The sequence below is a fragment of the Mustela nigripes genome, chromosome 12 (assembly GCF_022355385.1).
Source record: "Mustela nigripes isolate SB6536 chromosome 12, MUSNIG.SB6536, whole genome shotgun sequence".
Classification (NCBI taxonomy): Eukaryota; Metazoa; Chordata; class Mammalia; order Carnivora; family Mustelidae; genus Mustela; species Mustela nigripes.
The window spans coordinates 102,821,305-102,849,030 of NC_081568.1; the positions used below are offsets into that span (position 1 = coordinate 102,821,305).

The window sequence follows — 27,726 nt, forward strand, 5'->3', positions numbered from 1 at the left end:
ATCATCTTATAGGGTTCTGTAAGAAGTACTATCTTACTATTCATGTTTAGAGATCACAATTTAATTCGTTCATTAAAGGACCCTTTCTGGAAGTTGATTTTTTCTAATTCTTATTGTAATTGCATTGTTCTAATCTTGTATTATAAAGGCAGCTGCTTGCCTATCATTTGTACTTTCCTCGTTAATCCTGACTCAGTAAATTAACCTTTAATTACAGCCGTTAAAATTGAAATGAGCCTCTTGTCTAGCTGGGGCTGCCCCCTTTCAGTGCATGATTCTGATGAAAATTTTTAGGGTCAATGAATATGTCCCATGTCATGTCTGATAGCTGCTAAAGATGTGAGGAGGTAAATGTTACCTTAGAAAGATGTGCTTTAAATTTTTAGGAGATCTGTTCTATTGACAGGAACATAAAATAGAAATGATATTTTTAGGTTCTCAGTTTACCATGCTTTATTTTTAGCCAAAGGAAGACAGCATTTAAGAAATATAAAGAATGGGTAATTAAAATACGTTCAGTCCAGTAATTTAAAGCAGTAACTTAATTCTCCATTTTATTGTCTTAAATGCTACATGCTAAAGACTATGAAGACATGTGAGGAGTACAACTACCTTTCAGTTATGTGATGGATAGGAACAGTTTCCTCAGTAATGTAACAAAATAACATATTAATAATATAGTCCTCAAACTGACATCACTGGGAATGGATTCCATCATGAGTAAGCCAGAAAACAGGAAAAGATTAATTTCATTCATTTAACACACTTTTGATGAGCACCTATTATGTATCAAGCACTGGGTATTGAAAAGGTGGTAAACAGGACCTGTCTTATCTTCCAGAGACTCAGAGATTAAGTCTTATTAGATCTAAAATACATCTCTAATATAAAAGATAAGGCACCTTTCCCTTATGCTGACAATGATTTTACTAAAGTCATTAGCATCTCTCCATTTAATTTCCCACAGACTTCAAGATATTTAGCATTGGAAGGGACCTTAAAAAGACAAAAAAGACAATCTATTACAGTCTTCTAATCTCATAGATGACAACTGGAACTGAAGTCAAATTTTGATATACTAGTTTAAATTTACAAGATAACTTTGCCAGGTTACACATTCTATGGAGCATGGATGCTAAAACTTCAGTGAAAATGGGTAATAAATGAATTTCTGAAATTATGTATTTTAAGAAACATTTTATTATGAAAACTCTGAAATGCATACAAAAGTAGAAAAAAAGAAAAATATAATGAAAAGCTCATAACTCATAAGTAGGTTTAAAAAATTTTCAACATTTGTCCAAACTACAATCCAACACCTTACTCAATTTCTGAATTATTTAAAAGCAAATTTCAGATATGATCTAATTTCATCAAGAAACAATTTGGTTAGTTCATCTAACAGATAAGGACTCTTAAAAGAAACTTCGTAATTGTTATTACATTAAAAAGTAATTCCCCTTAATATCATGTAAAATATAGTGTTCACATATCCTTGACTATCATACATGTCTTTTTAAAGCTGGTTTGCTTGAATAAGGGTTCAAAGAAGATATACATTTGGTTGGCATCTCTCTTAATCTAAATTATGCATTTTAAAGGAAAACTTTTTGATATATTGTTTATGTGTGTGTGTGCATGCAGAATTGTAAAATATATCTTCACTATTAATTCAACATTTGGGGGAAATACTTATATATTCAGTAATGTGGAACAGCTGTAAATTTAAAGAAATAACCCTCATTGATAGGCCTATAAAAGCTATCTCTAATTACATTCCTGAATGATTTAAATAAGAGTGTGTCTGATATATTCTAAGATTAGTGGCTTTTACTTTTCTTTGATATTAGGGTCATATACTGTACTTATCTATTTTTACTCCATGCACTCTTCTCTCTAGTAATAAATTAATTTTTTAGCATTAGTTGGGCATGTGCCCTATAGTTTAATTCATTTTCTTGTCCTCTGAAGAGAAACAAAGTTTATTTAAGCATCACAACAATACTTTCCATGTTTAGCTATTCAAAGATTTAATAATATTATATAAAATTTTTATATCATGCCCCACCCTATGTTTATAAAATTTTTGACAAGCTTTTTAAAGGGGAACAAAGGTAACAGAAGTTAATTTGATTGATGTATGATTAAATATAATTGATACACAATTGGCTGATACATAATAATCTAAGATACTGTAAGGCTTAAAAAAGTGTATTTCGCTGCAAATACCACAAATTCAACACAAGCAACAAAATTTGAAACATAGCAGTTGATAGTAACACAACGTTCAATCACTTCTGGATATGTAAAATAAAAAACAGCCAGAAAAGATTTAATATTTTTAAAATGACTGCTATTTTAAAAACCTAATTTACTGTTTACTATTATAGTCCATTTAATTACAATACACAAAAGCTAGAACCCATAATCTTAGAAAAGAAGTCAGTAGATATTCAGAGAACTGCCTCAGCTCTAGAAAGAGTAAGCTGATAGCAAATGAAAGGAACTACTCACCACAAAGTAGAAAGAGGAAAAGAAAGGCCCAAAGCTTTCTTTACTATCACCTCTTTAATCCCTCAATTTCTGGCAGATTTATATATGCATTTTCTATATTTTGATGGGTGGCCTGCTTTCTTTGGGCCACAATCATTACTAGTTCATTAATTAGCATCTGACATAATCGATTTTTTTATTGTAGATAATTTTATTATGTTATTGACAAAGCATTCATTATAAAAGTATTATCCACTAGTCAGGACTTACAGATTGGCACGTATTTACTTAAGCCAAATAAAAAATATTTCCTAATAAAAACCCTGCAACTAAAAATTAGTAACAATCTCTTTTTAAAAAGCAGTTCCTTTTAATAATGTAGAAAAGGGAGAGTTGATAATGGTCTGGTATTAACTATGAGACCTCTGAAGTAGTGCAGAAATAAAAAGATGAAGTAGTAGTATGACAGTAGTATGACACACTTTTAAAGTTTAATTTAAAAATTAAAGCAACTCATATCCAGAGGAGAACTGAATGAAAGAATAAGATGGGACATGGCTAGGCAATAGAAGCACAAAACACTGTCAAACTTTAATTAAAAAATGTTTTCAATTTAAGCAGACCCAGGCCAATGATTTTTCATTATTTTTACCACAGTTCCATGGCTACTGACAGTTTCATCAGAACAAATAAAGGATTTTTCCCAAATTTAAAATGACAAAATTATTTTTAATTTTGACTTATAATTTCCTCCTCCTCTAAACTCAACATAATTTGGTCTTAGCTGGACTCATCTCTTAGCTTGGGGCTTGAAAACACCACAAGTGTTTAAAATGTAAAAGATAAATGTTCTTTAAAATAAAGTTCTTCCACCATATTAGACAACAAACTTTATCATATATATATTATTTGTTTTGGGAATGAGACCACATATTCATGAAATGTCTGGAGCACGACTTAGTAAATGCTGGTATCAATAAGGACTCCCTTAAAGCACTGTGTCCTTGCAGACAAATAAGAAAACTGGTGCCCCAGCAGACCAAGACAAGCTGACTGGTAAACAAAACTAAAATGCCTTAACCGAGCATTAATTAAAGAGAGAGAGAGAGAGAGAGAGAGAAATCTATTTAAGATAAAAGTCCACTTAAGAAAAACAGAAATCAACTTCAATTACAACTGTCATCATTACAATATGCAATTATCCTAATAATTCCCAATTCTGTTTAGTAAATTTCACACTGGGTAAACCAGATTCTGCTTCATGAATTATGGTTTGTTTTTTCTCCATATTGTTTGAAAACTGATACTGTAACCTGAACACCAAAAGCAGGTCTGACAGTTACTCTTTTCTATTTTCCAACTAAGATCCTATAACAAAAAAAGGGTCAGGCCCTCATCCCTAATCATGGAAAGTTATAGCTTCATTAGTTGCCAATCTCTGTCAACAACAAAAACAAGCTTAGTTGCTAGCCATTTTTAAAATATTCCTTAGATATCAACAGAACTAATGATAAACACTTCAGATGCTGAGTTTGGTTTATGTATTTTTTAAAAATGCCTTTTCTTTGCCTCACTCTGTCTGCCCTAATTAGAGTGCATTACATGGGATTCCTTATTCCTACCCTTCAGCTTGACAATCCTTGAAGGGTTGGGTGGGGTGGGGGGGGGGGGACTTCAGTTACATAGTTTCTTGGTCATAATGACAAACAAGGCCATTCTTTCCTGGTCACAGTAAACCCCAGGCTGTCTACCTATAAAGACACCTACAGGGCGCCTGGGTGGCTCAGTTGGTTAGGCAACTGCCTTCGGCTCAGGTCACGGTCCCGGAGTCCCGGGATCGAGTCCCGCATCAGGCTCCCGGCTCCATGGGGAGTCTGCTTCTCCCTCTGACCTTCTCACCTCTCATGCTCTCTCTCACTGTCTCTCTCTCAAATGAATAGATAAAATCTTTAAAAAAAAAAAAAAAAAAAAAAAAAAAAAAAAAGACACCTACAGACCTTAGTTTAATGCTACTGTTGCCACTATCTTCACCCAGGCCTCATGAGGCTTTATTCCAACATTAAGTGAGGGAGTGATGTTTCACAGCGGCAATTTAAGGAAAGCAGATGGTGAACAGCATGGACTGCGAAAATTAGCCTTCTACTTCTTGTCAAAGAGGAAAAGCAGTTTAGATATCTAAATTTTAAAGTCTGTTAAATGTCAAAAGTAACTCTCACTAGATTTTTAGCTGTAATAGTACAGATGGAGATAGGTTGGACTATGGAGCATAGCCAATGTAAAATCAGAAAAATAATGACCAAAAAAAAAAAAAAAAGACAACTTGTATCTACAGAAATTCCCAAATGGACAAAACTATGTTATACAATTAAAGTACCTGGTATTAATATATACCCTTGAGGAAATTTTTCATTATGTCCTTTCTCAACTGTAAACTCCCTGAGGGCAGAAACCTAGCTCAACTTGTTTACTGTTATCTTTGGCACCTGCCTTATATTCTGGCCTGAACAAATACTTGTTCAATGAATGAAACATTTACTGGCATATGTGTAGTAAAGAATTTGGTCTTCTCAAAGAGAGATGTGGACTGTGTCTTAGCTCTTGAGAGGTAGGTAATCTCTAAACCCTTGGAGTGTCTTTTAATATTCAGCACTTTGGGGGGACCACACCTGATGGCTGTTGCCAAGGATGTGATTCACTAGACAATGTATGCTAAGTGGATACTCTGTGCATACTGCCATATGTTGATGCCAGTAGGTAACCTGTGAATTTGAAACCCACTCAGGATATCTGTTTCTTCCTTTGGTTAGTTCTAATTTATAACCTATTGCTACAATAACATTGTAATTTTTTTTTTTTTTTTTAAGATTCTACTTATTTATTTGACAGACAGAGATCACAAGTAGGCAGAGAGGCAGGCAGAGAGAGAGGGGGAAGCTGACTCCCTGCTGAGCAGAGAGCCCAGTGTGGGGCTCGATTCCAGGACCCTGGGATCATGACCTAAGCCAAAGGCAGAGGCTTAATCCACTGAGCCACCTAGGCTCCCCAAGTGTGATTCTTGATCTCAGCCGAGGTCTCAATCTTAGTAAGATTGTAATCTTAAGTATAGTGCTTTCCTGAGTTCTGTGGGTGTCCAAGTGAATTATCAACCTGAGGGTACTTTCAGGAAACCCTAAACCTGCAGTTGACCTCAGTAGTCTTGGGTCAATTGAGCAGTGGACAAGATGGAGTCTGGCTAACTCTAAGTAGCATATTGTATCAAATAGGGCTTCTCTTATTGCAATTCTGGTTTCTCTTTCATGGACTGTTCTTGGAATTACTTATCATCCCTCAATTTACTGCCTTGTTTTCTATAATGATCACTTTTTAAATGAATCTTCCTGCACCCTCCTGAGTTAATTCCACTTGGAGACTGTGATCCATGAAGATCAAATCACTAATATTACAGCAGCTAAGTCAGTGCTTCCTCACTAACGTGCCACAAATAGGTTAGAAGTGTGCTGTGCTGCTGCCCCATGATTAGCCCTCAGGAAGGCCAGGTGGGGCCTGTGGTAGCTGGAGCCCCTAGGCTGGGTACCTCCTGCCTCCTTTAGTAGTCTCTGTTTATCCCAGAGAACACTACACGTATCATCACTTTTCTGTATGTACCATAACATGAAAAGATTGGAAAGCAGTAAGGTAAGGAGTCATTGCCACAATTTTCCCATGTCAGTATGTCACCAACTTAGTTTTCCAAGATCAGACTCGGGTTATTCAACCTATCTGTGCTATACTTTAGCCACACTTAACTACTGCTTCTCTAATATTCCAAGTCAGCTCACATCTCAAGGCTCTGCATACCCTACTTCCTCTGTCCGTCACGTCATTCTTATTCTACTCCAGCCACCTAGACTAACTCTTCCTATTCTTCCAGATTCAGTTCCGAGGTCACATATACAAATTCTTTTCTAAGAGATCTTGGTCAACTGGTAGCACTCAAGCAGATTTATGCCTCCAGTGTAACACTTACTTCAATAAAATGATTTGTCTGTTTCCCTTCCTAATCTGTGCGCTTCCTGATACTGTGATCCACAATTCACCTCCTTTGCTAACTTATCTTCTTGGCCTTTTTCTCTGTTGCCTTTATATCACAATGTTTCCTAGCACTCCATCTTCATTTGTCTCTTCTCACTCCACAAGATAGCCACAGAACAGAATTCAAACATTTTCAGGCTCATTATTTTATTTACTTTTCATGAAAACACAATTAAGTGTTTGGGGGAAGTATTATCTCCATTTTTTAAATTAAAAATTAAAGTTTATACAAGTCAATGACCGGCCCCTAGTCATGATGATAGTAACTAGCTCATCCAATGACAGATATCAAGTATTCGGGCTCCAAGTTCAATGGATTCCCTAAATGTTGCTCTGACTTTCTAAATGAATTCTTGGTATTTTAAAACAGAACTCTGGAAAAGTATATCCCTAAAGAAACCTTCCTACTTGTGATTAGGTGCTAAAGAACCACAGATACTATACTTCTGTCACGGGTTTCATAGGATTTGGGGGATTGAATTTAGAAGTCATTTTTCCATAGAAATAGAAAGCTCAAATATTAAGTAAGCAAATTAATAAATTTTCTTATAAAACTAGTTTGAAAAGAAACATAAAAAGTGCAAAGAATGAGACAAGGTTTCATACTCATGTTTATCAGCAAAAAGACCCCCCAAAAACAAAAATACCATTAAAAGTCTTCAGAGGTAACTTGAACTGCTGAACTCACTTTAACATTTTCTGTCCCAAATATACAAAAAAATATTTAAAGCAGAAAAGACCAATTTTCAATCCAACATTTCTAATTACAGAGGTGAACAATTTATTCTTATATGCAAATTGTCTTTTCCCTCATCTCACTTTTTCTCATCCCCTCTAGAAGCTGTAACATTCTGAGGACTGCTGAATTCCTGGGGCTTCATGTGTAACAATTTAGAAACTCTTAGCCTAACGATAATCTGGTAGAAAAATTAATTAGTAATTCACTAAAAAATTTACAATTTGTTCACAGACATACTACTGTACGAAATGAAGTCTCTTCATTTTTAGCCATCTGTTGGCCAACTGCCAATTAATCTCAAGTAAGACTAGAACAAAGACTGTGTTTATACATCTTCTTTATCGAACAGTTTGACAAACCAAGCTTTTCCTTACAATGATAATGATATTCACTAGGAATTAAGTTTAAAAATCCCTGTGTTCTGAATATGTAATTTAAAAGGTTAGAACAAATGGTGAAATTTTTCATTTCACTATGAAAAATAGTGAAATATACTTAGTGTGAAAAGGAACTGTTCTTTGGGTTTCATTATAAATATTTTAGTAATTTCAAAAAAATAAAATCAACCCCTATTTTACCAAATATATAAGGAAGATAAATTTAAATAAAATTCATCTACAGAGTAGGAAATCATATAAACTAGGCTAGGACTTGGAATGTAACTACTAGAAACTGTTCAACATTTTGGAAAATTATGTTACTGATGGCAACACCGCATCCCACACTATTTGAGTTGCTAATACACCTATATTGGTCTGCATTTACAGTCGTCACATTCATGGTGGTTCTTCGTATCAGTGCCAGTACCATTTAACTGTACTTCAGTACATTTCTAGTGTAGTCATGGACAAGCATTTATATGGCAATGTGTAATTATTACTTTAAGTTCTCTTTCTTCCTTCTATTCAAAATAAGGGAAACATGTTGATTTTAAAAATTATGGATGTACTCTTATCTATGAATTTCATCTTAGAATCCAAAAGGCTCTTTTATTTGTTGAGATCCCATACCATTACATGCGGATTGTAATTTTTGAGGGTTTTTCTTGCTATTTTTTCTGATGTCTTTAGTCTACTTCTTTCTAAACTCATATACATAATGAAAAAATTAGTTTGCTTCATTAATCTTTTTAAAGTACTGTTTTGAGGACTGGAGGTGAGATTAGGAGCCATGCCATTTTGCATCAGAATATTCTATTTATTTCTATAGGCTCCACTTTACAAAGTTGTTATCTTTCTCTTTCAGTTCTAATTCTCTCCTTAGTTGTTATTGCTGGTGAATTCTGGTTGCCATTCTTATTACTACTATTTGTTTGATCACTTTGTTAGCTTTTGGAAGTAAGTTTGAGATTTTGCTTCACTCAGCTGAATGTGACAGTCTTTTTTTCTTAATTTTTTGATTATAGTTGACACACAAGTATACTTTCAGGTATACAACACAGTGATTCAACTTGACTATATGCTACACTCATCCCACCTGTCACCATGCAACACTATTACAATATCACTGACTGTATTCCTTATCCTGTGCCTTTTATTCCCATGACTTACTTATTCCATAACTGGTAGTCTTTATCTCCCATTCCCCTCTACCCATTTTGTCCATTTGACAGTCCTTTTTTTCTATGCTCTTTGGATGGAGTGCCTTTCCTCTCCTTTCAAGAGACCATCCCAATAAATATTTTTCTTAGTATTAAAGGGTGAGTTCTTCAACTACTTTGTGATGAATAAAAATTTCCTGTAAGCTTTTCTAATCTCAACTGCATTCTTCTTATAGCTATTAAGGTATGGGAGTCTACTAAGGATGCATTACCATATCACTTTAAAAAATATTAGTTATTATTTATTGAGTGATGACAATGTGCCAGTCACTGTTCTAAGAGCTATACATCTATTATCTCATTAGTGTCATAACAATCCTATAGGGTATATACTATCTCCACAGGAAAGTGAGGTGTAGAAAAGTTACATACCAATCTGCCCAAACACATAGCTAGCAAGCAGCTAAGCAGAGATTTGTACCCTGATCATCTGATATCAAGGCCTGAGTTATTAATCTACTACCTTACTGTCTCCCAAGTTTTTAGGGCCTTCCTTTTCCCGCAAGGACTAACTGCTTTACTACAGATTTTTTGATTTCTACTTTCTCTTTACAGCCTACCCAAATGCTCAAGAAATATTTATTACTTAAATAATAAAGACAACTGCTTCTTTCACTGCTTCCCTCCATCTCTTTCAATGTGCCTTTTCTTTTAGCAACAAGAATGGCAAACTAAAACCCTAGATATCATTCTTACTCATTTCTGAGCAGTTAGAGGTAACTGCATTCTACAACTTAAAACAGCATGCTCAGCTTAATAGTTTTCACTTGTTCATTCTAAACCAAATGGTCCTAATATCACATTTGCTTTCATGGGGAAATTTTTTGTAAAAATGTTTAAGAATTAGTACTTCTCTTTCCCACTTCTGGCAGAACCAGCTCTATGGCCCCCAGGAGCTCAGATTACTAAGCCAGGGGAACCAGTGATACACCAGATCTATTCAAGCTACCTTGTGTCCACATCAGAACTTACTATTTTGTCTCTTACTTTGTCAGGTTTCTGACAACAAATTAGCAGGAGGTCAAGCATATCAACAGATTTTACGCTGTAGGCAGCATGCCTGATTTAGAGTGAAAGGTTAGTAGATATAATATGCTAACAGAGAAAAAGTTATTGCAGTTTCAGATATTACGACAGGCTGATGGTTTTGGCATTATTTTGAGACAGGCTGGCCTCTGGCCTCACTTCAAGCCATACCCTGGAAGTAACATTAAATAATTTTTTTATGGATATGAAGGCATGTAAATAAGCATATAAAGATAAAAGAGAAACACAACCTTGAATTTTAAAATGAAAACAGGTATTTTTAAGAGCCTATGGTATAAGAACAGTGTAATAGAAATACAATGACTGTGGGAATTTAAGTCTATTAATGTAGACAACAATTGTTTATGGCAGAATTTATGTATATAAATGAACCCACTGTGGCAAAGAACGCTGTATGTTATATATATGTAAGAGTGCCAGAGAAAAATGTACATGATAATTAAATGTGGATAATAAGTCGAAGTCAATTGTGAGGATAATGGTTTGGGTAGAGCAAATTTTTAAAAATATTTATAAAATTAAAAGATGAGATCTGAATTGAACTTGTTTACAAGAGAAACTGTTCAAGACTAAGAATCTACTTCGATTATTTACATTTTGATAAGAATGATGCAATGGAATCACATGAAAACCGAGCTAATATATTTTGAAAATTACTTACACTGATGACTGATGAAGAAGTTGATAAGTTTAAACCTTCAAGATCAGCTATCAAGCTTGGAGAAAGAGCTGGCGTGGGAAATGCAACTGGAGTGGATACCGGGTTAACTGTAGGAAAAGGCCCAAATTAGCAAATGTGCATGAAAATTTAATTCATATTATTAAAAGCAACATTTTTATTTTGTTAGTAAATCTAATTAAATTACTTTGATTAATAAATCTATGACAATTCTATTTAACATCTTGACTTAGTTATTATCAAGTCATGGCAGTTATTAGTCTTAGCTTTCACTGGCAACTCCTATAACAAAATATAATGGTACAAATACTTTGAGTAATAATTTTTGAAAATTTTATCATATAATGTTATCACTAACATTATCACCCAGTAACCTCACTAAAACTAAAAAAAAAGGTAAAGAAACATTTTTTCCCCAGCTAATATAAAGAACAACAGCTTTCAAGAGTTCTCCAGCAGAATCAGAAGTCTCAAAAGGGTATTTATATCCGTTCTCTGTTTTATTCTCCACTATAATAATTACAGGGGTAATTACAGGGTCCTAACTCCCTTCTACTTATACTTTGTCAGCAAAAGCTATGTACCAGATAGAAATTTTTTATTCTAAAACCACTATGTACACGAGATCATGCAGGTGAAAATCTGAAAATTTTTGAAAAAGTACAGATCTCATCCTCCCCTGCTTAAGATTCTTCAGAGGCTCACAAGTACCTACAAGATAGAAGTCCAATTCCTTAACAAAGTGCACAAGGTTCTCTATGCTCTAGCTTGGCACTGTCCATTATAGTAGCCACTAGCACATAAACCTAATGTACTCTTGAAATATGGCTAGTATGACTAAAGAATTGTACTTCACAGTTTAATTAACTTAAATTTAAATGTAAGAGCTATGTGTGGCCAGTTGGTATCATACTGGGTAGAAGATCTATCTCTAATTTTATTGGCAACTCCTATCTTCAGGCTCTACCGATTAATAGTTTCCAGTATCTTGTTCCCAATATCTTCTATTCTCTTTACCTGGAAGGTTCTTCTCTGCCTTGTTTACCTTGTAACTGCTACACATTATGGTACCGCTTGGAAGGAAAGCACAAGCTGACTCAACAAAACACAGCTTCTAAATTGCCTTCTTTGTTCTACAGATAAACTTGGACATGCTTCTACAACCATACCTCTCTTCTAATACAAATCTGTGTCTTTTTATTTTTTATTTCTACTAGTCTGCTAATGCATTAATTTTTAGTGCTTAGAAACTGCTTGACTGTTGAGTGAAAAAAACTAAAAATGTGGAATGAGTTTTATCTTTCAACAAACGCACTTCAAAATAAGAGCATAAAGGAAGTAACATTTATTTAACAGGACTTTTCAAACTATCTTTTTCCCATTTAGTCTCACAATACCCTGTAGTTAGGCAGAAAAAATAATTCAGAAAGTTAGGAATAAAAAAATGATATTGCCCGAAAAAGAAAATTTTCAAAGAAGTCTGAAATAAAATTTCACCATAGATAATAGAAAAAGCAGAGTGGAGACTGGGTGGAAGAGGGAATGGAGCCCTTGCTTTCTTCCTTGCTCCTTCAGTGTGCCTGAAACACTGCTACAAATCCCCAGGCTTCCTCAGATCTACGTTGAAAACCAACATACAGTTAGCAAGTGTCACAGGGATTTGGGGGTGGGGGGACCAATGGGGATATGGTGGTAAAGGAAGACCTTACGAATGGGAGGAAATGAAGCTCAGTTTTTAAGTAAGGGCAGACTTTAAATAAGAGCAAAGAAGAACCTGGTGACTTAGTAGGTGAGATATTACTGCGAACAGAGGCTGAGAGGTGGGAACGTGGAAAACTGAGGAAGTTATTTTTATCCTCTACAACAAAGGGAGCTGTTAAAAATACTGAAAAGAGCAACAATATATGTACTGCTCCTTATCAGTATAAGGGACAAAAATCAAAGGAGGAGCAATCAGGTTGGCAGGAGGAGGAATACAATAATTCAGGCATGACATGAAAAGGGCTAAAAACAAAAGGTGAGGTAGAAAAAAAATTTATATTAAAGACACTGTAAACTGAGGCACAGGGAGATTATGTCTTGGAAATATCACAGAACAAGTGAATGGAAGAACCACTGTGGGACCAGGAACTGGTTCTTTTATCTTGGATCAATATGTTGCATTTCCAAAAGTCACTTTTTTGGTAGGTTCTAAATATTTGTCCATCCATCCAAAATATTAGATACCCATGTAAGGAAAAATATTGAGTAAGAAAGCCTCTGATTTCAACTATGGCTTGGCTTAAAGACACACAGAGGAAAAAAGACATCAAAAGCCAGAGGAAAATTCACACTAAAGTTTGACTTAAGGAAAAAAAAAAAAAAAAGGAAGAGACTTTTAATATCATTTCAGGATAAGGTTTAGGTACTAAAGAAATGACTATACATCTGTTTCCAGGTCTGGCAAGATAGAAGCTTGCACTGAAAATTTATCCAAAAATGGATTCTGAGGTTAGCTGACTATGTTTAAGTATTTAATTAATGCATTAAAAAAATAATTCTACTAGTTAAAAAAAAAATAACCTGGCATACAAATGAAAACCAGGTATCATTTCTACCCACTGACTTGGCAAAGGCAATTTTTAGATTCAGCATCAGTAAGTGTATCAGGAATCAGTACTCTCATACTAATACTATGTAAGCTGGTACAAGCTTTGGGAAAGGCAATCTTAGACAACTAAATTCTTCAAAGCCTTTGCCCCAGCAATTCTATTCCTGGGGATTTATCTTAATGAAACAGTTGGGGAGATAATGAAATAATATACTTATGATGTGTATTGCTTCACTAATGATGAAGACAAAAAAATGAAAACAAGTTAAATTTCCAATAATAGTAAAACTGTTAAATATAATTTATTACAACAATATAAAAGATAACCATGAAGTCATTAAAAAATGAAACTGTTAAAGAACATCTATGGCAGGGCAAGGAATGTGTATGATTAATAGAGAAGTAAATGATAAGAGTATCCCACTATGATCACACTTAGGGGCAGAGGGGATTTGCATATGAAAAGATCTGAACTGGCATGCCAGATGGTAAACCCAAGATATTTGGATTACAAATCCATTTTCTTCTTTTTATTTTTATTTTTTTAAAGATTTTATTTATTTATTTGACAGAGAGAAATCACAAGTAGATAGAGAAGCAGGCAGAGAGAGAGAGAGGGAAGCAGGCTCCCTGCTGAGCAGAGAGCCTGATGCGGGACTCGATCCCAGGACTCTGAGATCATGACCCGAGCCGAAGGCAGCAGCTTAACCCACTGAGCCACCCAGGCGCCCTCTTCTTTTTATTTTTAAAACTTTCTAAGAAACACTTCTTTCTTTACTAAAGTACAATTGACACTTGAACAACACAGGTTTGAATTGTGCAGGTCCACTTATGGACAGATTTTTTTTTTTAAGTATAATGCTAAAAATGTATTTTCTCTTCCTTATGATCTTCTTAATACCATTTGTTTTTATTTTAATAATGTTATATAATACATATAACATACAAAATATGTGTAATTGGCTGTTTACACTATCAGTAAGGCTTCCAGTTAACAGTAGGCTATTAATAGTTAAATTTTGGGGGAGTCAAAAGTGACAGGTGGTTGTTAGTGCCCCTTAACCCAAACATTGTTCAAGGGTCAACTATATATTTAATTATAAAATAATTATACAATTACTCTTCTGATCAAACTTTTGCCTCAAAACTTAATGATACATCAAAGTTTTAATATATACTGGTTTAATATGAAGTTATTTAAACAGTTAAATGTAATTCCTTGCTGCTGCATCTCCATCACAGATAACACCCTTATATAATGCTTATCATGTGCCCAGCAGAGTTTTAAGTGCTTTTACATTTATCAACTCATTTAATCCATTTATGTCTCCTAAAAGTTTTACTATTATCCCTATTTTATAGATTAAAGCAAAAGCACAAAGAGATTAAGTAACTTGTCCAAGATTACCCAGCTCCGTAATTAGAAGGACAAGAGCACCTGGGTGACTGAGTCAGTTAAGTGTCTACCTTTGGCATAGGTCATGATCCAGGGTCCTGGGATCTGGGTCGGGCCCCTTGCTCAGGAGGGAGTCTGCTTCTCCCTCTCCCTCTGTACCCTCCTACCGCCATGCTATCTCTCTCGCTCTGTGCTCTTTTTCAAATAAAAAAAATCTTAAAAAAACAAGAACAGCATGAGATTTAAACTCAGACACTCCAGCTCCATTGTCCTCTTAGCCACTCCACTCCAATGCCTCTACTACAATTTATTCATCAATATGATATCACAGATCATAAGGCTTATCTGGAGCATCATTACTGGTTGCTGATAAAATTTTAAGAAGAGTTAGTTGTACCAATAGTATAATTACATAGGTATATATTTCTTATAAAAAAAACACTGGAGTGTGATTGTTGCTTTATGATCCTCCTACCAAGATCACATGGTATGGAGTACTAAAAGATCTCTTCGCTTGCAGAAATATAAAATAGCCAAGGAACTTTCAAACTGTAATGGTTCTCAAGAAACAGAATTCCCTGGGTAGGGAAAATGTATGCATTTAGAATCTCCAGCATGTAGCAGATTACTTGTATCAGAGCAAGCATTCAATAAATGTTTTCTGAATGAAGACATAGATAAATTCAATACTAGAAGTTTTCTTCGTATAGGGAATAGATAACTGTGGATTATGATGTGCCTTTTAGATAAAACTAAAGGAATGTTTCTGACCCTCTTTCAAAATTAATCTAATTCTCACAGCCGAGAACTCAAGCTACTGGAGAGTGACCCTTTACTTTCTGATCCACAAACTGTTTACCATGGACAATGGAGAACTACTGTAGGCTAATAAGCAGCAGAAATGAAGTCCGTATCTTAAGAACCATTGTCAACAAAGCTTTTCTCCTGTATACTCCATTTATCTTTATCACTAAGCTCAGATCAGTTCTTCCACAAGGCCTTTATAGTTTTTTAATTGGTTTTTGTCTCCCTCCTCATTCATTGACACTTTGTGCCTCTACTGTTCAGGTATCTGTGCCCTAGACTAGATATTAGTCCCTGGAATAAAAGGACTAATTTACTGGTTCCAGCCAACAAAAAGGGGTATGTAACAAAGTACCCTTAAACTTATCAGACAATCTGCAAATATTTGCTGAACTGACTTGTTAAAAAGAGAGGGAGGCCTTAAGTGTCATTTCTGACAAAAGCAGAATAAAAATGTTTTAAATAGTTCTCAGGTATTAAAAACAAACAGAAATATACCCTATGTTGAGTTAAAATTTAAGTTAGGATGAAATTTCATTCCAAGTAAAAAAAATCCCAAGTATTTTTACAGTAACAGTATTCATCATGAACCTGTATCCACAATGAACCATGTGTTCTGGATGCTATCATTAATCGGTATGATTCTCTCTGAGAGACTGAATAAATCCATTGATAAGTGGTGGATAAAAAATCAGACAAAATTTGAGAATGCATAAGCTCATGCAAATGGAAACAATACACAGGATACCTTTTCCTTGACTGTGTAGGATTTTTCCCCTTTATGTGGGACAGTAGTTATTTGTGACCTAAGAGTAATTCTGGAAAAATTTCTCTATCAATTCTAAAGCTTAGCTGTACTGAACTGAAATTTTGTTTGTTCACAATAAAAGTGAAGTGAATCTGAAAAAAAAAAATCTTATGCTTAAATTCTTAAAACTTAGTGATTAAGAAAACTTTGCTTCTACATATAAAAACATACTTTAAAAAATAATCAATTAATAAAAATTATATCATTTTCCATGTTTCAATTTTTCCTTCACTGCCAGGAAATGCAGAGGAATGAGACTGGTATATTTTGGAAATGCAAAGGAGTACAGTGAATAAGACGTAGGGAGGAGTCAGATGACCCAAAGGTCTTAGAAACCTAAAAATACGAACTTTAACTATAAAATTAAGACATTAAATGAAAAGATCTAAAAAAAGAAAGGAGTAATATCAGATTTTCCTTTTTTTTTTTAAAGATTTTATTTATTTATTTGACAGACAGAGATCACAAGTAGGCAGAGAGGCAGACAGAGAGAGGGGGAAGAAGGCTCCGTGCTGAGCAGACAGCCCGATGAGGGGCTCGATCACACGACCCTGAGATCATGACCTGAGCTGAAGGCAGAGGCTCAACCACTGAGCCACCCAGGCACTCCCGGATTTTCCTATTTTGTCTGTAGGATAAATTCCTAGAAAAGAATTGCTATATCAAAGGGTGTGTGCAACTTGAGTTTTGACAAATATTGCTAATATGACTCTAAAAGCTTCACCTATTTTTATTTCTATCAAAAACATGTGCAGGGTGCCTGTTTCTCCAAACCTTAGCAACACTGGATGTTGCTTTAAAATCATTGCCAATAGGTAAAAAATGATGTAAATCTGTAAATCTCTGCCAATAGCAAAAAATGATGCAAATTTGACTTGAACTTTATTTTATTCAAGTGTATATATTTCATTTTTTTATAGCTGAGTGTGTATGTGCATGTGTATATCACATCACTTCTTCTATATCCATTTATCTATCAGTGGACCGTTAAGTTGCTTCCATAGCTTGGCTAATGCAAATAAGTCTGCAAATAACACAGGGATGCATATATTTTTAGATAAATACCCAAATCTATGACTGCTAGATAATACGGTATTTTTATTTTTAAGTTTTTGAAGAATTTTCATACTGTTTACCGTAATGGTTGTACCAATATATATATCTATGAACAGTGTATGAGGATTCCCTTGCCTTACTTCTTCACCAATACTTGTTATTTTTTCTTTTAAATAAGAGCTAATCTGACAAGTGTCAGGTAATAGTTCATTGTAGGTTTTTTGGTTTGTTTTACTTGAAACCAATTAATTCTTCTAAAGTTTTTATTGTAATCACCAGCACTCATCACTACAAGTGCACTCTTAATCCTCAACGCTTATTTTACCCATCCTCCCAGCCACCTCCCCTCTGATAACCATCAGTTTGTTCTCTCTAGTTGAGGGTCTGTTTCTTGGTCTCTCTTTTTTTTCCCCTTTGCTAATTTGTTTTTCAAATTCTATATATGAGTGAAATCATATGGTATTTCTTTCTCTGAATGTCTTATTTCACTTAGCATTATATTCTCCAGCTCCAGCCATGTTGTTGAAAATGGCAAAATTTTGTTTTTATTTATGGCTGAATAATATTCCTCTGTGTGTGTTGTGTGTGTGTGTACACATATATACCACATCTTCTTTCTCCATTCATCAATCAATGGACACTTGAGTGGCTTCCATAATTTGGCTATTGTAAATAATGCTACTATAAGCAGGGGTACATGGATCCCTCTGAATTAGTGTTTTTGTTTTATCTGGGTAAATACCTACTAGCAGGATTGCTGGATCATAGGGTAGTTCTATTTTTAATTTTTTGAAGAAGCTCCATACTATTTTCCAGAGTGGCTATACCAGTTTGCATTTCTACCAAGAGTGCATGCGGGTTTGTTTTACTCCACATCCTCACTAACACTTTGTTGTTTCTTGTGTTTTTCATTTTAGCCATTCTGACAGGTGTGAGGTGATATCTCATTGCAGTTTTGATTTGCTTTTAATAAGTGATGATGAACACCTTTTCATGTGTCTGTTGGTCATCTGTGTAACTTATTTGGAAAAATGTCTATATAAGTCTTCAGCCCATTTTCTAATCAGGTTGTTTCTTCTTCTTCTTCTTTTTTTTTAAGATTTATTTGAGAGAGAGAGAGAGAGTGTGCACGTGAGTTGGGGGAGGGACAAAGGGAATGAATCTTCAAGCAGACTCCTTGATGAGCATGGAGACTGAGGCAGAGCTCATGACCCATGAGATCATGACCTGAGGTGAAATCAAGAGCTGGAAGCTTAACTGAATGAGCCACCCAGGTGCTCCAATCAGGTTGTTTCTTTTAACACTAAGACAGGTAAGTTCTTCATATATTTTAGATATTAACCCCTCATTGGATGCATGTTTTGCAAACATCTTCTTCCACTCAGTAGAATGTCTTTTCGCTTGGCTGATGGTTTCTGTGCTAAAGCTTTTTTTTTTTTTTTTTTAAAGATTTTATTTATTTATCACAGAGAGAGAAGGGGAGAGAGCGAGCACAGGCAGACAGAATGGCAGGCAGAGGCAGAGGGAGAAGCAGGCTCCCCGCTGAGCAAGGAGCCCAATGTGGGACTCGATCCCAGGACGCTGGGATCATGACCTGAGCCGAAGGCAGCTGCTTAACCAACTGAGCCACCCAGGCGTCCCAGTGCTAAAGCTTTTTTGATAATAATGTCATTTGTTTACTTTAGCTTTTGTTGCCCTTATCTGAGGAGACTGGTCCAAAATAATACTAAGACTGGTGTGGAGAGCTTACTGTTTATGTTTTCTTAACCCACTGAGCCACCCAGGCGCCCCTACTGTTTATGTTTTCTTCTAAGAGTTTTATGGTTTGGATCTTACATTCAAGTCTTGAATCCATTTTGAATTTACTTCATATATGGTATAAGATAGTGGTCCAGTTTCATTCTTTGGCATGTAGCTATCCAATTTTCCCACACCATTTATTGAAGAGACTGCCCTTCCCATGTATATTCATGTCTCCTTTGTCTTACATTACTTGGCCATATACACGTGGGTTTATTTCTGGGTTCTGTATTTTATCCTACTGATCTGTCTCTGCTTTTGTACCAGTATTACACTGTTTTGATTATTACAGCTCTGTAGAATACTTTGAAATCAGGGAATACAGTGCCTCCAGCTTTGTTTTCTTTTTTATTTAAAAAATTTTTTTATATAAATTAAGTTTGGTTAATATATAGGTTATTAATTTCAAGGAAAGAATTTAGTGATTCATCAGTTGCATATAACACCTAGTGCTTATCACATTAAGTGCCCTCCTCAGTGCCCATCGTCCAATTACCCCACCCTTCCATCTCCCCTTCAGCAACCCTCAGTTTATTCCCTAGAGTTAAGAGTCTCTTATGGTTTGCCTCCCTCTCTGTTTTTATCTAATTTTATTTTTCCTTCCCTTCCCCATGTTCATTTGTTTCTTAAATTCTACATTAAAGTGAAATCATATGGTATTTGTCTTTCTCTAACTGACTTATTTTGCTTAGCATAATACCCTGTAGTTCCATCTGCCTCATGGCAAATGGCAAAATTTCATTCTTTTTGTTGGCCGAGTAATATTCCATTGTATGTATACACACCACATCTTCTTTATCCATTCATTTGTTGATGGACATCAGCTTTGTTCTTTTTTAAAAGTGCGTTGGCAACTTGGAATCTTCAGTGGTTTCATACAAAGTTCAAAATTCTTTGCTCTATTTCTGCAAAAAATGTCATTGGTATTTTGACAGGGAATTTATTCAATCAATATATTACTTTTGGTAGTATGAACATTTTTAACAAGATGAATTCTTCCAATCCATAAGCATGGTATATCTTTTCTTTTATTTGTGTTTTATTTGTGTTTTCTTCAATTGCTTTCACCAATGTCTTAAAGTTTTCAGAGTACAGGTCTTTCTATTCCCGGCTTAAATTTATTCCAGGATGCCTGGGTGGCTCAGTTGGTTAAGGGCTGCCTTCAGCTCTCTCTTTCCCTCTGCCTGCTTGTGCCTCTCTCTGTCTCTGTCAAATAAATAAATTAAATCTTTAAAAAAATTTATTCCTAGGTATTTTATTATTTTTTATGCACTTACAAATGGGATTGCTCTCTTAAATTCTGATAGCTCATTGTTAATGTAGAGAAATGCAATGAATTTCTCTGTGTTAAATTCATATCCAGTGATTTTACTCAATTCATTTATTAGTTCTAAAAGTTTTTTTGGTGGAGTCTTTAGGTTTTCTATATATAGTATCCTATCACCTGCATATGGTTTCACTTTTTCCTTTCAAATTTAGATGATTCCTATTTCTTTTTCCTGCCTGACTGCTGAGGCTTTCAGTACAATGATGAAAAATTGGCAAAAGTGGGCATATTTGTCTTGTTCCTAATCTTAGAGGAAAAGCTTTAAGTTTCTCAAAAGTTGCAAATGATGTTAACAGTAGGTCTGTCAGATACAGCTTTTATTATGTCGGGGTACATTCCTTCTATACCCACTCTGTTAAGAATTTTTAATCATAAATGGATGCTGAATTTTATCAAATGCTTTTTCTGCATCTACTGAGGTGATCATATGATTTTTATCCTTTTTGTTAATGTAGTGTATCATGTGAAACTATCTGCCGATGTAGAACCATCCTTGCATCCCTGGAATAAATCCTGCTTAATCGTGGTATATGATCCTTTTAATGTATTATTGAACTGAGTTTGCTAATATTTTGTTGAGAATTTTTGCATGTATATTCACAGTGGATACTGGCCCCAAATTTTTGTATTTAGGGTATCTCTGCCTGGTTTTGGTATAAAGGTAATACTGGCCTTATAAAATAAGTTTGGTAGCATTCCTTCCTGGTCAATGTTTTGGAATAATTTGAGAAGGATAGGTACTAACTCTTGTTGAAATATTTGGTAGAATTTACCTGTAAAGCTGCCTGATTCTGGACTTTCATTTTTGGGGAGTTTTAAAATTACTGATTCAATTTCATTACTTGTAATTAGCCTACTCAGATTTTTAATTTCTTCATGATTCAGTCTTAGAAGGTTGTGTTTCTTGGAATCCATTTCTTTCAATTGTTCATAGGGTCTAATTTTACATTTAATTTCTTTTTGCTAAGTACTTCCTGTAATTTCTCTATATTAAGAATTTGAGAGAGAGGAGTTAAGATGGCAAAGAAGTAGCAGGCTGAGACTACTTCAGCTAGCAGGAGATCAGCTAGATAGCTTATCTATAGATTGAAAACACCCACAAATCCATCGGCAGATCGAAGAGAAGAAGAACAGCAATTCTAGAAACAGAAAAACAACCACTTGCTGAAAGGCAGCACTGGCAGAGAAGTGAATCCAAAGCGATGGGAAGATAGACCCCGGGGCGCGGCTCACAGCAAGCGGCGGAGCAACGAAGCAAAAAATCAGGACTTTTAAAAGTCTGTTCCGCTGAGGGACATCACTCCAGAGGCTAAACCGGGGCGAAGCCCACGCAGGGTCAGCGTGGCCTCAGTTCCCGCAGGGTCACAGAAGGATCGGGGGTGTCTGAGTGTCACAGAGCTTACGGGTATTAGAAAGGGGAAGCTGGCTACAGAGACAGAGCCAACAGTGAGCTCACAGCTCGGGGGTACCTTGAACCAGTCGCAGCCTCAGTGAGCTTGGAGCACGGCCAGATGTCAGGAAGACGGGAGTAACTGGACGCTGTTCTCTGAGGGCGCACAGAGGAGTGGGGCCCCGGGCTCTCAGATCCTCCAGGACGGAGACCAGGCGGCCGCCATTTGTATTCCCGACCTCCGGAACTCTACAAAAAGCGCTCAGGGAACAAAAGCTCCTGAAAGCAAACTCGAGCAGATTACTCAGCTCAGCCCCTGGTAAGGGCGGTGTAATTCCGTCTGGGACAAAGACACTTGAGAATCACTACAACAGGCCCCTCCCCCAGAAGATCAACAAGAAATCCAGCCAAGACCAAGTTTACCTAACAAGGAGTGTGGTTTCAATACCAAGGAGAGCAGCAGAATTCCAGAGGAGGAGAAAGCAAAGCACGGAACTCATGGCTTTCTCCCTATGATTCTTTAGACTTGCCGTTAATTTACTATTTTTTTCTTTTTCATTTTTTTCTCTTCTCCTGCTAAAATTTTTTTAACTTTTACCCTTTTATTTTTAACGTTTTTTAACTAGTTTATCTAATGTATATATATTTTTTCGTTTTTCTACTTTTCTCTATTCATTTTCTTTTTTTTAATTCTTCTCTTTTCTTTCTTTTTCTTTTTTTTCTTTCTTTCTTTTTGAACTTCTTTTTATCCCCTCTCTCCGCCCTCACGATTTGGGATCTCTTCTGATTTGGTTAAAGCATATTTTCCTGGGGTTGTTGCCACCCTTTTAGTATTTTACTTGCTCCTTCATATACTCTTATCTGGACAAAATGACAAGGCGGAAAAATTCTCCACAAAAAAAAAAGAAAAAGAGGCAGTACCGAAGGCTAGGGACCTAATCACTAAAGACATTGGTAATATGGCAGATCTAGAGTTCAGAATGACAATTCTCAAGGTTCTAGCCGGGCTAGAAAAAGGCATGGACAATATTAGAGAAACCCTCTGGGCGATATAAAAGCCCTTTCTGGAGAAATAAAAGAACTAAAATCTAACCAAATTGAAATAAAAAAAGCTATTAATGAAGTGCAATAAAAAATGGAGGATCTCACTGCTAAATAGGATAAATGAGGCAGAAGAAAGAATTAGCGATATAGAAGACCAAATGACAGAGAATAAAGAAGCTGAGCAAGAGAGGGACAAACAGCTACTGGACCATGAGGGGAGAATTCAAGAGATAAGTGACACCATAAGAAGAAACAACATTAGAATAATTGGGATTCCAGAAGAAGAAGAAAGAGAGAGGGGAGCAGAAGGTATACTGGAGAGAATTATTGGGGAGAATTTCCCCAATATGGCAAAGGGAACGAGCATCAAAATTCCGGAGTTGCAGAGAATGCCCCTCAAAATCAATAAGAATAGGCCCACACCCCATCACCTAATAGTAAAATTTACAAGTATTATTGACAAAGAGAAAATCCTGAAAGCAGTTTGGGAAAAGAAGTCTGTAACATACAATGGTAAAAGTATTAGATTGGCAGCAGACTTATCCACAGAGACCTGGCAGGTCAGAAAGAGCTGGCATGGTATTTTCAGAGCACTAAACGAGAAAAACATGCAGCCAAGAATACTATATCCAGCTAGGCTATCATTGAAAATAGAAGGAGAGATTAAAAGCTTCCAGGACAAACAAAAAAAGAAAGAATTTGCAAACACCAAACCAGCTCTACAGGAAATATTGAAAGGGGTCCTCTAAGCAAAGAGAGAGCCTACAAATGGTAGATCAGAAAGAAACAGAGTCCATATACAGTAACAGTCACCTTACAGGCAATACAATGGCCCTAAATACATATCTCTCAATAGTTACCCTGAATGTTAATGGGCTAAATGTCCGAATCAAAAGACAGAGGGTATCAGAATGGATTAAAAAAAAAAAAAAAAAAAAAAAAAAAAAAAATCTACGTGTTGCCTACAAGAAACTCATTTTAAGCCCGAAAACACCACCAGATTTAAAGTGAGGGGGTGGAAAAGAATTTACCATGCTAATGGCCAACAGAAGAAAGCAGGAGTGGCAATCCTTATATCAGATCAATTAAATTTTAAGCCAAAGAATATAATAAGAGATGAGGAAGGACACTATGTCATACTCAAAGGGTCTGTCCAACAAGAAGATCTAACAATTTTAAATATCTATGCCCCCAACGTGGGAGCAGCCAACTATATAAACCAATTAATAACAAAATCAAAGAAACACATCAACAAAACTACAATAATAGTAGGGGACTTTAACACTTCCCTCACTGAAATGGACAGGTCATCCAAGCAAAAGATCAACAAGGAAATAAAGGCCTTAAACGACACACTGGACCAGATGGACATCACAGATATATTCAGAACATTTCATCCCAAAGCAACAGAATACACATTCTTCTCTAGTGCACATGGAACATTCTCCAGAATAGATCACATCCTCCGTCCTAAATCAGGATTCAACCCGTATCAAAAGATTGGGATCATTCCCTGCATATTTTCAGACTACAATGCTCTGAAGCTAGCACTCAACCAAAAGAGGAAGTTTGGAAAGAACCCAAATACATGGAGACTAAACAGCATCCTTCGAAAGAATGAATGGGTCAACCGGGAAATTAAAGAAGAATTGAAAAAAAATCATGGAAACAAATGATAATGAAAACACAACAGTTCAAAATCTGTGGGACACAACAAAGGCAGTCCTGAGAGGAAAATATATAGCGGTACAAGCCTTTCTCAAGAAACAAGAAAGGTCTCGGCTACACAACCTAACCCTACACCTAAAGGAACTAGAGAAAGAACAAGAAAGAAACCCTAAGCCCAGATGGAGAAGAGAAATCATAAAGATCAGAGCAGAAATCAATGAAACAGAAACCAAAAAAACAACAGAACAAATCAACGAAACTAGGAGCTGGTTTTTTGAAAGAATTAATAAAATTGATAAACCCCTGGCCAGACTTATCAAAAAAAAAAAGAGAGAGAGAAAGGACCCAAATAAATAAAATCATGAATGAAAGAGGAGAGATCACAACTAACACCAAAGAAATAAAAACTATTATAAGAACATACAATGAATAACTCTACGCCAACAAATTTGACAATCTGGAAGAAATGGATGCATTCCTAGAAACATATAAACTACCACAACTGAACCAGGAAGAAATAGAACGCCTGAAAAGACCCATAACCAGTAAGGAGATTGAAACAATCATTAAAAATCTCCAAACAAAAGCCCAGGGCCAGACGGCTTCCCGGGGGAATTCTACCAAACATTTAAAGAAGAACTAATTCCTATTCTCCTGAAACTGTTCCAAAAAATAGAAATGGAAGGAAAACTTCCAAATTCATTTTATCATCTTGATCCCAAAACCAGACAAGGATCCCACCAAAAAAGAGAGCTATAGACCAATATCCTTGATGAACACAGATGCGAAAATTCTCACCAAAATACTAGCCAATAGGATTCAACAGTACATTAAAAGGATTATTCACCACAACCAAGTGGGATTTATTCCAGGGCTGCAAGGTTGGTTCAACATCCGCAAATCAGTCAATGTGATACAACACATCAATAAAAGAAAGAACAAGAACTATATGATACTCTCAATAGATGCTGAAAAACTATTGGACAAAGTACAGCATCCCTTCTTGATCAAAACTCTTCAAAGTGTAGGGATAGAGGGCACATTCCTCAATACTATCAAATCCATATATGAAAAACCCACTGCAATTATCATTCTCAATGGAGAAAAACTGAAAGCTTTTCCGCTAAGGTCAGGAACACGGCAGGGATGTCCATTATCACCACTGCTATTCAACATAGTACTAGAAGTCCTAGCCTCAGCAATCAGACAACAAAAGGAAATTAAAGGCATCCAAATTGGCAAAGAAGAAGTCAAACTATCACTCTTCGCAGATGATATGATACTATATATGGAAAACCCAAAAGACTCCACTCCAAAACTGCTAGAAATTGTACAGGAATTCAGTAAAGTGTCAGGATATGAAATCAATGCACAGAAATCAGTTGCATTTCTCTACACCAACAACAAGACAGAAAAAAGAGAAATTAAGGAGTCAATCCCATTTACAATTGCACCCAAAACCATAAGATACCTAGGAATAAACCTAACCAAAGAGGCACAGAATCTATACTCAGAAGACTATAAAGTACTCATGAAAGACACTGAGGAAGACACAAAGAAATGGAAAAATGTTCCATGCTCCTGGATTGGAAGAATAAATATTGTGAAAATGTCTATGCTACCCAAAGCAATCTACACATTTAATGCAATTCCTATCAAAGTACCATCTATCTTTTTCAAAGAAATGGAACAAATAATCCTAAAATTTATATGGAACCAGAAAAGACCTCGAATTGCCAAAGGAATATTGAAAAAGAACAACATTGGTGGCATCACAATTCTGGACTTCAAGCTCTATTACAAAGCTGTCATCATCAAGACAGCATGGTACTGGCACAAAAACAGACACATAGATCAATGGAACAAAATAGAAAGCCCTGAAATAGACCCTCAACTCTATGGTCAACTAATCTTCGACAAAGCAGGAAAGAATGTCCAATGGAAAAAAGACAGCCTCTTCAATAAATGGTGTTGGGAAAATTGGACAGCCACATGCAGAAGAATGAAACTGGACCATTTCCTTACACCACACACAAAAACAGACTCATATGGATGAAAGACCTCAATGTGAGAAAGGAATCCATCAAAATCCTTGAGGAGAACACAGGCAGCAACCTCTTCGACCTCAGCCGCAGCAACATCTTCCTAGGAATATCCCCAAAGGCTAGGGAAGCAAGGGCAAAAATGAACTATTCGGATTTTATCAAGATCAAAAGCTTTTGCACAGCAAAGGAAACAGTTAACAAAACCAAAAGACAACTGACAGAATGGGAAAAGATATTTGCAAACGACATATCAGATAAAGGACTAGTGTCCAAAATCTATAAAGAACTTAGCAAACTCAACACCCAATGAACAAATAATCCAATCAAGAAATGGGCAGAGGACATGAACAGACATTTCTGCAAAGAAGACATTCAGATGGCCAGCAGACACATGAAAAAGTGCTCCATATCACTCGGCATCAGGGAAATACAAATCAAAACCACAATGAGATATCACCTCACACCAGTCAGAATGGCTAAAATTAACAAGTCAGGAAATGACAGATGCTGGCAAGGATGCAGAGAAAGGGGAACGCTCCTACACTGTTGGTGGGAATGCAAGCTGGTGCAACCACTCTGGAAAACAGCATGGAGGTTCCTCAAAATGTTGAAAATAGCACTGCCCTATGGGTGTTTACCCTAAAGATACAAGCATAGTGTCCGAAGGGGCATGTGCACCCGAATGTTTATAGCAGCAATGTCCACAATAGCCAAACTATGGAAAGAACCTAGATGTCCATCAACAGATGAATGGATCAAGAAGATGTGGTATATATACACAATGGAATACTATGCAGCCATCAAAAGAAATGAAATCTTGCCATTTGCGACAACATGGATGGAACTAGAGTGTATCATGCTTAGTGAAATAAGTCAAGCAGAGAAAGACAACTATCATATGATCTCCCTGATACGAGGAAGTGGTGAGGCAACATGGGGACTTAAGTGGGTAGGAGAAGAATAAATGAAACAAGATGGGATTGGGAGGGAGACAAACCATAAGTGACTCTTAATCTCACAAAACAAACTGAGGGTTGCTGGGGGAGAGGGGGGTTGGGAGAAGGGGGGGTGGGGTTATGGACATTGGGGAGGGTATGTGCTTTGGTGAGTGCTGTGAAGTGTTAAACCTGGTGATTCACAGACCTGTATCCCTGGGGATAAAAATATAT

The 27,726-nt window shown here is 35.9% G+C and overlaps 1 protein-coding gene across 4 annotated transcripts in view; it reads right to left on the minus strand.

Annotated features, from left to right (window-relative positions):
• Positions 1-27,726, minus strand: part of AP3B1 (adaptor related protein complex 3 subunit beta 1) — a 284,409-nt gene that overhangs the window by 57,994 nt on the left and 198,689 nt on the right. For all 4 annotated transcript variants that reach the window (XM_059418118.1, XM_059418119.1, XM_059418117.1 and 1 more), the window contains one exon: positions 10,612-10,718. In XM_059418118.1, the coding sequence (XP_059274101.1) occupies positions 10,612-10,718 (107 nt within the window). The remainder of the gene's footprint in view (positions 1-10,611; positions 10,719-27,726) is intronic.